Source organism: Dermacentor albipictus, unplaced genomic scaffold, assembly GCF_038994185.2.
Source record: "Dermacentor albipictus isolate Rhodes 1998 colony unplaced genomic scaffold, USDA_Dalb.pri_finalv2 scaffold_11, whole genome shotgun sequence".
Taxonomy (NCBI): Eukaryota; Metazoa; Arthropoda; class Arachnida; order Ixodida; family Ixodidae; genus Dermacentor; species Dermacentor albipictus.
Window position 1 is genome coordinate 350,184 of NW_027225565.1, and position 13,579 is coordinate 363,762.

Sequence of the window (13,579 nt, forward strand, 5' to 3'; positions counted from 1 at the left end):
TCACTTCCCCTAGCTCGCGAACTTCACGCGTTACCACGAATCGAACCCATTTTGGTGCTAGGTTAGAGCCGTCGCTTCGATGGGTGCTGCCGTATCGCGTCATTGCAAGCCCGCCTATCGCATCACGAAGTGCGCATGCACCTACTGATTCGTACAGAATAAAAGCAGCCACGCTATCTTCAATAAACCATTCCATTGCCTGCACCTACGGGGTCTGTTGGTATTACTCGGGCTACAGCAGTGGCGACGAGGGTGGGACTTCATGTGAGCATGGTCAGCGACTGACAGGATCGAATGATGGCATCTCGCCCACCGGTTTTCGACGAGACGGTGAGCAGCTGGAGCACGTACAGGATACGGCTGGAAGCTTGTTTTGAGGGCAATGGAATTACCGCCACGGCCAAACGCCGAGCTCTGCTGGTGTCTTCATTGAGCGATAATGTCGTGCGCATGTTGCAAGGACGCCTTCCCACCGTGTCGGTGAACAGCCAGACTTACGATGAAGTCGTTGAATACCTCGAGGAACATTACAATCCTCAAGTTAATGAAACAGCGGCGAGTTTCTCGTTCGTCATGCGCAAGCAAAGGGACGGAGAGAGCGTTCGAGAATACATTGCCGACCTTCAGAGACTGGCGGAAAGTTGTAACTTCGGCGACTCGCTGCACCGTATGCTGCGAGACCGCATAGTATGCGGAATCAGGGACGACGACGCATGACGCTGCCTATTAACGCGGAAGAAGCTAACTTTTGAGGAAGCAGAATAATTTGACCTAGCTTCAGAGAAGGCGCTAGGCGACGTTCGTGACATGCGAGAAGCAGACCCAGTGACTACGGGAACCAGCATCAATGTTGTACAGTCGCAGAGAGGACGACGACCCTGGACGAAGTGGAACACGCCAAAGAACAACCATTCATGCGAGCGTTGCGGCAGCCCCCACGGAACACACATGTGACGTCATCGAAACACCAAGTGCCACCATTGCGGCAGGAAAGGTAATCTGGCGAAGGTTTGCAGCAGTGGCCGCCACCGAGAACGTGGTGCCTTTGCCGTCGAGGAAATGGAAGGTGAGAACGAAGAAGAAATGTTGCTTGCTCTGGTCGCGCACAGCTCCGCCGACAGAGCTACGTTGAAGCCTGTCGAGGAAGAGTTGACATGGCAGGGCCGGAAATTTCGAATGATTCTAGACACGGGTTCTCCGGTCAGTGTCATACCGAAGAACATATTTAAGAAACATCGCAAATGGTGGCCGGCACTGGAAAAAACGTCGCTCCACTTAACATGCTTTCTCGGGCCATTGCCAGTTGTCGGCGAGATAACCATGAGAGTTCAGACTGGATCGGCTGTTGTGACCAGCACGCTAATCGTGGTGGCATGTAACGGACCACTGCTGTGCGGCCGGAACACGATAGAGGCCTTCCGTAAGGCGGGTGTGTCCTTCTGGGACACTAGAACCACCTCAAGTGTAAATGTTCTTCGGGATAAAGAGATGGCGCCTCTGCTCGATGAATTTTCGGATCTTTTTGAGAACAAGCTTGGCTGTTGCAAGGGCCCCCCTGTGCAGTTACACCTCAAAGAAGGAGCCCGCCCACGTTTCTGTAAGGCACGTACGGTGCCTTATGCCATGCGCTCCAAAGTTTCGGCCGAGATCGACCGTCTTGTGCAAGACGGAGTGCTTTAGCCAATAAGCATTTCAGATTGGGCAACACCGGTGGTTCCGGTAGCAAAAAAAAGAACGGCGATATACGATTGTGTGGCGACTTCAAGTTAACAGTCAACCCGGCGTCTCACTTGGAACAGTATCCCCTGCCCAAAGTTGAAGACATATTTGCGGCGCTTTCGGGAGACGCAGTCTTCAGCACTCTGGACCTACGCAACGCGTACAATCAGCTGCCGCTGGACGACGAAGCTAGAAAGACGGCGGTGCTCAACACACACCGGGGCCTTTACGGCTACAATATCGCCTAGCATTTGGAATTGCTTCAGCCCCCGCCTTGTTCCAGCGACGCATGGAATCGATTTTGCAAGGTTTGCCGAATGTTCAAGTGTATACCTCGACGACATCATTGTGGCGGAAAAGGACATATCGGTACTGCGGCAGGTGTTTCAGCGGCTTCGTGAACACAACCTGAAGTTGAACAAAGCCAAGTGCCGATTTAGGGAAGCACAAGTGTCGTTTCTGGGGCACCGCATCGTTGCCAAAGGTCTTCATCTTCTGCAAGATAACCTCGAGGCGGTACTGGCCGCACCGAAGCCAACATCGGTAAGCCAGCTGAAATCGTTCTTGGGCTTGGTTACTTATTATGCTAAATTCTTGTCAACGACGCTGGCTCCCTTATATCGCTTGCTGGCAAAGGGGGTGTTGTGGCAATGGGGGCCGTCCCAGGACAGAGCATTTAGAGAAGCAAAGAGTGCCTTAGGCAAGGCTAAATTTCTGGTCCGCTATGACCCGCGAAAACCCCTTCGACTGGAATACGATGCCTCATCGGTCGGCTTGGGCGCAGTGCTGTCCCACCGCATCAACGGCGAAGACTATCCGATAGCTTTTCGCTCTAGAACCTTGACGCCGGCGGAGCGAAATTACTCGCAACTGGAAAAGGAAGCGCTCGCCCTAGTTTTCGGTGTGACAAGGTTCAGAGAATATCTTTTCGGCAATAAATTTTGTCTGATAATGGATCACAAGCCGTTGACAGGGCTGTTCCACCCCGAGAAACCAATTCCGCAGATGGCGGGCGGCCAGGATACAGCGTTGGGCGCTCCTTTTGTTTATTTATTTATTTATTTAAAATACTTTCAGGGCCCAAAGGCACTACAGAAAGGAGTGGGAAAGAAATGGCAAGACGTGCAGCAAACAAAAAAACAGAAGTATTACAAGGCGTCTTGCAAAGCGATCTTGAACTGGTGGTCATCAGCAATGCTGGCGATTGTGGAGGGAAGGTGGTTCCATGCGACACTTGTTCTAGGAACAAAAGAGTCATTACACAATTTTGTGCGACAAGAAGGTAGCCCCACCTTGAAGCGATGATCGGTCCTTGAAGAAATGTAAGGAGGTGGATGAAACAAAACGTCCTTCATCTCGCTGTTATAATATATTTTATGAAAAAGGCTGAGGCGAGATGACTTTCGACGCAACGAAAGGTCAGGCAAGTTTAGGGTTTTCTTCATGGATGTGACACTGGAATGAAGTGAATAATTCGACAAGATAAAACGTGCGCCGCGATTCTGAATGGCTTCAAGAGTTTGAATGAGTGTAGTCTGAGTAGGATCCCATATGGCGCATGCGTACTCTAATTTAGAACGTACCAAGGTTTTGTAAAGTGTTAACTTCAGGGACGATGAGGCATCAAAAAAGTTTCGACGCAGATAACCAAGCATGCGATTGGCGTTGTTAGTTACATATTCTACATGCGTATTCCACGATAGATTAGAAGAAATGTGAACACCAAGGTATTCATAGCTGTCAACAGATGGTAATAACATATTATTGAGGTGGTAAGTACGCGGACAATGATTAGTGCTGTGGCGAGAAACCTGCATACCTTTACATTTAGTTGTATTAAGTGTCATGAGCCATTGACTGCACCATTCAAATACCCTATCTAGATCACGTTGCAGATTGAGATAATCGTCATGGTTAGTAATTTTCTGGTAAACCACGCAGTCATCTGCAAACAGTCGGACAGTTGAGGAAGAAAGGCAAGTAGGAAGATCATTAATATAAATCAAGAAGAGCAGAGGGCCTAAAACGGACCCTTGCGGGACACCAGATGTTACGGCAGAATTACGTGAAGAGAAGTCGTTAGCCGTCACATACTGACTACGGTTAGAGAGAAATTCCTTAATCCATGCAAGTACATTGGGGTCTATGTTAAGTTGATTAAGCTTGAAGATAAGTAGATCGTGTGAAACGGAGTCAAATGCCCTAGCAAAGTCTAAATATATGCAATCGGTATCAAAGTCATGATCCGCGTTAATAAACAAGTCGTTAGTAAAACATAACAATTGCGTTTCACACGAAACTGCTTTACGGAATCCATGCTGATAAATGCTGAAGAAGGAATTGGACTCAAGGAATTCAATGAGGTGCGAGTATATTATATGCTCTAGGATTTTTACTGGAATGGATGTTAATGATATGGGGCGGTAATTATTGGGAGAATGTACATCACCAGATTTATGCGCTGGGACCACCTTCCCTATCTTCCAATCAGAGGGTAGTGTAGACATCTGTAATGACTGTTGAAAAAGCTTTGACAATATCAGTGCAGAATAAACTTGTGTACACTTCAGCATTTTTGATGAAATACAATCTGGACCGGCCGATGAAGACACTTTTAAGTTGACAATCAGCCTTTCGACACCAACTGCATCAATAGCGATATAATCCATTGGGAAGAAGTTGGTTTTTGGTATATGCGGTAATACTGTGGGAGTGCTCTTATGAAAATGAGTAGCAAACACATTGTTCAGAACATTGCAGCACTCGCTTTGAATTACTGGGACATCAGATTGGATTAACTGAATGTGTGTCCTTTTAGTACCGTTAATAATGCTCCAAAATTTACGGGGATTAGAACGAAGTAGCAAAGGAAGAGTTTTATCAAAGAATTCCTTCTTGGCTTTTGAGAGCGCAGTACAGAATTCTCTGTTAAATTTTTGATAGAAGGACCAGTGGTCTATTCTGGCTGTGAATTTTGCGCATCGAAATATCCGCTTCTTTTTGTTGCGCATGCGCTTTAACATGTTATTGAACCATGGTGAGCGAGTACATGATGAAACTTTTCTTTTAGGTACAAAACGATCAATAACAGACAAGAGTTTGTTTTTATAAAGCAACCAGTTGTCCTCAACCGACCGCTGCTCAAAACCGGCGAAAAACTGATCAGCAAAGACCTGAAATTCCGCATTCATTCTGGTTACGTCTGCTTTGCCGTAGTCTTGGATGACCCTAGTTTTTTTCTTCTTAGAAATCTTTGCCCGTAGAGTGAAGTGAATTATCGAGTGATCGCTAATTCCCGGTGAATGAGTTGAGCCGGTAGCTAGGTCGGGTGTAGTGGTAAGTATTAAGTCTAGAATATTAGCGGAAGTGGAAGTTATGCGAGTGGGAAAGTGAACGAGCTGAGTTAAGTTGAAGTCGTGACAAAAAGTTAAAAATTCTTTGCTTTCAGCTGAGTTGTGTTTTAAGGAAACCAAGTCTCGTTCCCATCTGATGTCAGGAAAATTGAAGTCGCCAAGTAAGAAGAGGGGCGATTTTGGGTATCTGACGAACAGCTGATTGACAACATCGTGCAGTTCATTACAGAATGATAATGATGCAGTTGGTGGCCGATAACAGACACAAAAAATTATTTCGCGAGAATCAATGAGCACGCGCGCACACACAAGCTCAAGCGAGGATACAATTGGAATAACATGGGAAGCAAGACTATCAGTAACCGCCAGCAGAACACCACCACCAGACCGGTAATCACGATCACATCGGTAAAATTTGTAGCACTTTTCACAGTCCAAAATTTCTTCATCTTTAACTTTTGCAGAAAGCCAAGTCTCCGTTAGACCAACAATATCAGCAGAGCAGGAATCAATAGCGGAAGACAATTCCACGCGTTTATTCAGAATACTCCGTATATTGGAAAGAAAAATAGAGGCGTCTTTTGCGCAGGATCTGGGTGGGCATAGCTATGATGCACTGGAAGTGCCAGCACGTGCAGTTACAGTACCAGCGCTATCTTGCGTATCCACTGCTGAAGCAATTTCGCGTACGCTGTCACTTACTGAGCAGTACGCGTACGTTTTTTTGTCCATGATCAGTTTATTCATGCGAAGAGAGTACGTCTTCCCGGCTACCTTTGCAAATTCTGTTAGTTTCCTCCTTGAGTTTCGCGTAGCTCTGCAATAATCTTCGCTAGCTGATACACCAGTCCCCTTGAGCTTATATTTCTGCGCCCAGACTGCATCCCTGACTTTAGACGACGAAAACTTGATGATAATTGGCCGAGTCTTTTTATCTGTGTAGGATCCTAATCTGTGTGCTCGGGAAACTTCCGAGTCAGAAATTTGTATTTTAAGGTGACGAGACAAAACGTCTTGAACAAGGCCTTCTGACTGAGCCCATGTCTCAGTCGGGCAGTCCGGTATTCCAAAGAACAAATCTTCAATATCGTCCAGTCGAGAATTGAGTGCCTGGCCTTCCATTCTGACAGCTTCGGTGATTAGACGTGGTGCGTCATTAAGAGCTGCAGAACCGTCGAATGATTCGACAAAGGATTCAACCGCGCATAATCTTACTGATAGGTCAGCGACGGTCTGTACTAAGACCTCCTGCTTTGTCTTTAAGTCGTCGAGAGCTGCCTTGAGCTCAACGTGACGGTGGTCAACGTTTTCAGAAAGTTTAGTGGTATCATCAAGTATTTCTTTGTTAGTAGGACCAGGGTTGAGTTCAACGTCACCGCAGCACATTAAGAGCTTCGTAACAAATACGCATTCGCACAGGCACTGAAAGAGCACACTTGGGCACGGTGGGAGCAGCAGGCAGACGTTGCTAGTCCGCTTACAATAGAGAGAGGGGGGTTTACTAACCTGCACAAAAAGCAAGATCGGGATTTTGAGCGACTGCATGGCTGCCGCTCCACCGTGCCCACTGAAGGGGCGTAGGATTTCCAGTGCTCTTATATCCTCCTGCGTCGCTGCAGTCGCCAGCAATGTTGTCCACCCGCTGACCATGGAAAGGATGTGCCCAGTAAAGTAGAACTGATGACATGAGGACGCATTATTGAAGATCGGGACCGTCAGCAACGCTGGTGATGGACAGCCGGTGATCGCTGGACCCGAAGGTTGTAGCCACGTGCCAGACCGAGCGATAAACTGCACAAAAAGCAAGATCGGGATTTTGAGCGACTGCATGGCTGCCGCTCCACCGTGCCCACTCGGTCACGTATCAGTATGACATAGAATTCCGGAAAGGACCATTACACGCGAATGCCTATGCTTTGAGCCATATGCCGCTGCCGGAGGAAGGGCACCTGGGTGAAGATGATCCCGTCGAATATGTGCTACATGCGCAAGCTTTGACAGATTTTTCTCTTAGCGCAGAGCAGTTGGCCGACACCACGAGCGAGGACATGCTCCTCCGACAAGTGAAGACGTGGATCCTTTGTGGTTGGCCAAACCAGCTGGGGCCGGAGCAAAAGTGCCTTCAGCCGTACTTCACCCGCAGATACGAACTCACTGTGAGTAAAGGACTAATATACTGGGGTCATCGCGTAGTTTTGCCCGAGACCGTGCGGGCACTTATTATGAGAACTTCACGACACCCACCCAGGCATGACTGCAATGAAGCGCCTGGCCCGTACGATGTTTTGGTACCCCGGATTGGACCACCACATAGACAAGCTGGTACAAAGCTGCCAGCAATGCGTGCAATGTTGGCCAATGCCAGCGGTACAGGTCCCTTCAAGCTGGCCAAAAACCAACAAGCGTTGGTCTCGCCTTCATATCGACTATGCAGGGCCAGTGGAAGGTCACATGATCTTGGGGGTGGTAGATGCGGAAACGAAATGGATAGAGGCAGTACCTCTTAAAACAGCAAGTGCAGAAACTACAGTCGAAGTACTGCGAGGGATCTTCGCGCGTTTTGGTCTGCCCCATACAGTCGTTTCCGACAATGGGCCACAATTTAGCAGTTCAGTGACTGAAACATCTTTCAAAGATAACCATGTGTCATGTTACCTCGGCTCCATACTATCCGCAGTCAGACGGATTGGCGGAGCGTGCAGTGCGCACCATTGAGGAAGGTATCAAGAAAAATAAGGATGGAAGTCTGCTCAGCCCTATTTCCAAGTTCTCGCTACGCTACAGGGCAACACCGACTCGAGATGGCAAGTCGCCCGCGGAGATGTTGCTGGGTTTTCAACCCAGGACCCGCCTAAGTGCACATTTTCCAGAAGAGGCGGCACGGGATCCCACGGGGAGCAGACCCCCGGCACCGTTGCCACAAGTCTTTTCACCGGGAGCACCTGTTTGGTCGCGGCAGTACAATCGGGCTTGCAAGAGATGGTTACCCGGCATGGTGACGTCAACAAGAGGTAGGCGTATGGTCACGGTGGACACCACAGGAGGGGTGCAGCGCCGTCACGTAGACCAAGTGTGGCCACGACTCGCAGCGGATGAAGTAAAGCAAGAATTATACGCAACTCGACCTGTAGACAACCCAGTCGCAGAGTAATCAACCCTCTGCAGTGGAAGACCCTGACCCGTCGTCAGACGGATCACTTGGTACATCCGATGTTTTCAGTGAAGCAACCTAAAGTGTACCGGCAGGCTTAGGACTTCCTAGGCGTTCTACGCGCACAAGGAGACCACCCGGCAGGCTAGGCTTCTAAGGGGGAGGAAGTGCCGTATCATTGCAAGCCTACCTATCGCATCACGAAGTGCGCATGCACCTACTGATTCGTACGGAATAAAAGCAGCCACACTATCTTCAATAAACCATTCCATTGCTTGCACCTCAGCGCCTGTTGTTGTTACCCGCGCTACAGCAGGTGCCGCCATGTTTGCTGACGCAAAGCTTTTGGGGCCGCTATTCGGGCTCCCGATAAACCGGTGAAATAGCGTTCCCAACGCAAAACCCAAACGCAGTTTGCGTCTCGCGCATGCGCAGTGACTTCGACGCTATTTCTTTGGGGCCCCTATTCTAAAACTCTCTATTATTAGCTATCAACGGAACGTACAAATGTCCAATTCTTGGCCCATCCCCCAATGTTGGGATGTGCTATGTTTTGCAAGGAACAGTCAGTTTTTATTTTATAATTAGCATAAGATGAACTGTTAGCGGAATCCGGCCGACAAGAGTATATATTTCAGAGGTTAAATAGGGGCAACACTCTTACATAATAAAGTTTCCACTCTTTGAGTCGTATCATGTCCCGCAACGACAATCGTCATCTGTCTTGCCGGCATTTCCTCTCTTTAACGCTGCGAGCCCGGTATTTTCAAGTCACGAATAGCTTACGCTTCGGCGGAAGGAAAAAGCTACGATGAAGCATACCGCAGCGCGATTGAAGCCAAACCTGGTGGCCCAACACGTGATCGCACGTCAAACTGCGAGGTTGGCTTTAATGTTCCCGCTCTGCAGGCGGAGCCACAGCAGGGCAGCCGAACAAGCGCGCACCGAATTAAAGCTACTGGCATAGCTACTGGGCTACTGCAGGAACCAAACGTCTCAACATCTCCGGGATCTCGCAAAAGGTCACTTGTTCCCCCACTGTGGCTTCACAGAGCGTTCGTTTGCCACGGCTAGTTGCGTGACGTAATGCTTCCTCCTATATTTATCAGCGTGACATAGCATTCTCGACAGGAAAGTAGCGAGCGCTGAGTTTCCAAGAAAGGAAACACAAACAAGGCAGATGACGATTATCATTGTGGGACAAGATAAGCCCCAAAGGATTTAAGAAAAAAAAAAGATAAGGAGCTGGGGAACTTCAACTCCAGAAAACTCAGTGACGCACGCGACACTAGCGACGACGCCCGCGACGCCGGTACGGTGCCGCGGCCATGCATGGTGGCTCGGCCGGTGGCCCAGGAGTGTCTGGAAATAGAAAAAAATAGTTCGCGCATTGCTTACGATTGCCGTCTATCACTTGTCACTCTTAATGCGGACTGCTTACGTAGCTGCTTGCATAAACACCGTAAGGTGTCTTATTTAATCAGTTTTGATATTGTCGGCTCTGGCCTTTCTTCTAGGATAAGTTTAAGTGCGGAAGGACACAAGGTCAAGCGCGGAGAGTGGCGGCTAACACAAAATTTGAGCGGGCATTAGTCGTTTTGTCACTCTCCTTTGTTACTCCCACTGGTACAAACTGACCGCGCTTCCCAGGGCATTCGCATGACTTCGCTTTGCACAATGCTGTGCCAAGAAGAAGGTAACCAGAAAATTGATGCATATCTCAACTCATTGGGGTTCTGGAGGAAGCAGATCGCCGCTGATGGCTCCTGCTTGTTCAGAGTGGTGTCTGAGCACGTGAGTGGACCACAATTCTGCGTACTTCCTCCATTTACTCGCTTGGCCTTTGTGCTCTCGTATTGGCTACCCTTTGATGTATTAACGCATTATGAGAGTTTTTAGTGTGACAACTTAATGAATGCTTGTTATCGTTCTTTTCGGTCACATGTAGGTGCACAACACGCAGTCGAAACATGAAGCTGTACGACGAGCATGCGTGCAACATTTACGTGAGAACAAGTCCACTTATGCAAAGGTGACATACTAATTCATCTGTCGTCTTAACCTTGGTTTCTTTTTTTTTTTTGTCCCGCCCCCCTTTTTCTTTTTAACGCTGCTGCGTTTGCAGTTTGACGTCCAGCAACGCTCGAAAAGCTTCTGGCGCATAGGTTCGCACGCGGGCTTGGCATGCAGATCATGGCCCACGTAGGAACGTCGCTTGAGGAAACGGGCCGCTAGAGGAGCGGCCTCGTATATCCCAACGCTGTTTAGGAGGACTAAGTCTCTAGATTTGGTTGGCTAAATTAAACACAGTTCGTTAAATCGTGGCTCAGTAAATATGACGTTGCGCGCGTCTGGTCTGTGTTCATTTAAATATTCAATTAAATATATTTAGTAATAAATATAGTCCATGTGGGGAAAAAAGAAATCCGGCAGTGATTTTTATAGCGCGGCTCACCTGTTTCTTGCGCAATCGCAGGGGGTGAAGTTGTGCATCTCTGAAGGTGGAAGTGTGCACGGGTTCCACTGGTGATACGGATGGCATAATGCATGATTTTCGATACGTGCAAGGTTCTGGCATGGTGCAGAAGGTGTAGGCCTGAGCCAGAACTTTAGTGTTAAGCAAACTGGTAAACTGCACTGAAGCAAGGTGTGAGGTTCTGTAGAAACAATCTCGTCTGGCGCATATATGTACGCGCAGCAGCTGTAAGGCAAGGTATTCGGTAGCAAATCGGTGCAGTATTGCAACTTCGTATGGTGTTCTAGGCCGTCTTTGTTGGGGGCAAGAACTTCACTGTGGCAATCCAAGATTCTCAGCAATGGAGGTATGTTGGCTTGAAGTCAAGTGAGCTGGCCTATAATGGCTTGTGGGATGTCCGGCCCAACTGAGGCAGAACAGTACCATTGCTTTATGCAGCAGGCTTGACACTGTCTGGATAAAGGCAATGGTAGGGAATGACCAGTTAGAATGTGTCAGGGCTGTTGATTGGGTGCTGGTAGTGCCTCATTCTGTAAACATTCTTCAGACATGATCTGCACTTCAGCAGCGAGATATGTATAATATATATGTGTGCTATGTATAACACTATTGGTCATTCTTAAGCAAATTATTGGGTAGATAATGCTGTTCTTTCTGTAGCCGTGTGCTGTAAAACAGCCGGCTTTGGTGTCCCAAAGAAAAGGCCGGCATGAGCCATTTCAAACAAGTCTTCTCCCAGTATTATGGGCAGGACATCGTCTTCAGCATGACTGCCTCAACTGCCCTAACTATAGGACCAAATGCTATCTTGAGCAGTGTTGTACCCACAGGGAGTACAGTGACACCTTTAACAGCTGCTTAAGAAGGATCTGTCCATGTGAGGCAGTAAGAGTGACATTTTCGGTATAGGAATCTAAGAACCCATGTCTGGGAATGCCTCACATTCAGTTATTCCAGTGATAGTCGCTGCAAAGAATGGGCATTGGAGCTGAGAGCCTAGAGTATCATAGGGCTGCTATGTAAAGACTGTGGCAGGGGCATGAGGGATGAGCTGGCGTGAGATAGTTTTTGGGACTGCGACAGGTGGCTTGTACGTGAAGGTAGCTTTGAAGCAAGGTGGATTTTTTTTTTTTCAGTTCTAGCAAACTGCCTGACAGGTCTTGGTTCAGGAGCAAGTTCACTATGTGTTCCCGGGGCAGTGTTCCTGATGGTGCTGGTTTGTCCCTTAAAAGCCTCTGGCCTTTGCTCTACATGATCTAAAACCTGGGGTGCATACAATGCTTGAGGTGCAGTGACGGGCTTGCAGTGTGCTGATAAGCATTTCTTTTTTGGTCAAGGATATTAAAAAAAAAGGAAAGAAAGAAAATCGGCTTTGTACCCACCGCATGAATGAGATCATGATCGGCATGAGTTACGCAAAACACAAACTATATAATGACAGTTTATACAGGAAAGAGGTACTTAAACATATCAATGCTAGATGTAAGTCATGTGGTACAAGAAGAAATAACTACACTGAAATCCTGTTGGCTAGTACTAAGGAAATAATGATATACAAAGTCCCACTACGTAGCACCAGTTGTGCTACTACCCTCTGAAGAAAGTGAAGTTTAAAGTACTTTTGGGGCAATGTTAGAATGTTTGTATTGCTTTTCTTATGTATATTTAATATGTTAAGGGGAACAAACTATGAACTTTGCTCCCCATAATTAGTCCTCGTACGGGGTATTGTCCACTTCTCTGTACTGCATGTTGTGACACGCTTCTTCTTAGGTGTTAGCCTAGCAGTTGTTTTCATAAAATCATAAACGTATTACGGAGAAAATTTTAAGTTACGAAATAGACGGTATTCAAAAGTAAGATACTGTAAAGCTTTGTTAATACGTACACACTTAATAAGCCATTCCATTTTAAATACCAGTTGTGATGAATCCCCCATCCTGGGTCGCCATTGGACCTAATGCATTGGCTTACTGCTTAAACTATAGTCACTTACCGCATGCCAAATGGTTAGTGCGTAGTATTTACTTCAGCTTTCAGCATGCAGAAGTGCAAAATCGGTGCAATGTCTGTGCAGACTATAGATAATGAAATTGCGTCGGATGGACCTTTCACGGACTGCAGTCGCCATCAATAGTAGTGTCAAAACATGGTGGCCATGACATGTTTGCTGCTCCCATAGCTTCTGGTGCGTCCACATTGTCTACAACAACAATGTGGAAGTGGATGATGGCCTTTCCTGTATCTAACAAGAAGGGAGGCTTGATGGGGAAACTCGCAGCCTTGCTGAGTTTGAGGATGCCGTCGTCGCTGCAAGGCTGCCACGGTGGCAAGTGAAAATCGGAGGCATTTGTGTCCTGCTCGCAAATAAAACTTGTCTGCTTGTGTATAGGAGATAATTAAGACGTAATTATTTTCTGGCCAGTAAGTCTATAGTCGCTCATCTGCCATTGTTGATTAATTAGTATATCGCTTAGTGTGTACCTCATCCACGTTCCCCGCCATCTACTTATTAATGAGGGTCTGCTGTAAATGTGAAAAACATTGTATTGTATAAATAAATCTTGTGTGTGTACTGTGTAAGAAGTGCCAGCAATAATTCTTGCTGCTTGCTTCTGCAGTGTTAATAGGTGTGTGGTGTTAGACTTCCATGTGGTACCCCAGACAATCTGTAACTACCTGCTCTTAAGTATGAAATAGGGCATGATAAATTGTGAGCTTTAGTTTTGGTGGGAAATTCAAAGCAGCACTTGGATAAGAAACCAATCGAACAAGATAATTTCTGTGTTAGACAGGACACGTGTTCACTCCATCTCATGTGTGAATCGAAGACTACTCTTTAAGATTTATAGCTATCAACAGTTTCTATATGGTGGTTGT

General features: G+C 47.3%; 1 protein-coding gene across 9 annotated transcripts in view; it reads left to right on the plus strand.

Moving 5' to 3' along the window:
• Window positions 1-200: 200 nt before the first annotated feature.
• The window catches only part of LOC139051334 (nascent polypeptide-associated complex subunit alpha, muscle-specific form-like), a 129,280-nt gene continuing 115,901 nt past the window's right edge, over window positions 201-13,579 (plus strand). For 6 of the 9 annotated variants that reach the window (XM_070528346.1, XM_070528347.1, XM_070528348.1 and 3 more), the window contains exons 1-2: window positions 9,508-10,017; window positions 10,172-10,255. In XM_070528346.1, coding sequence (XP_070384447.1) covers window positions 9,883-10,017; window positions 10,172-10,255 — 219 coding nt within the window. In that variant the 5' untranslated portion in view covers window positions 9,508-9,882. Of the gene's footprint in view, window positions 2,263-9,507; window positions 10,018-10,171; window positions 10,256-13,579 lie in introns of those variants that run through there. The other 3 variants (XM_070528344.1, XM_070528350.1, XM_070528345.1) reach the window with 3 other exon arrangements.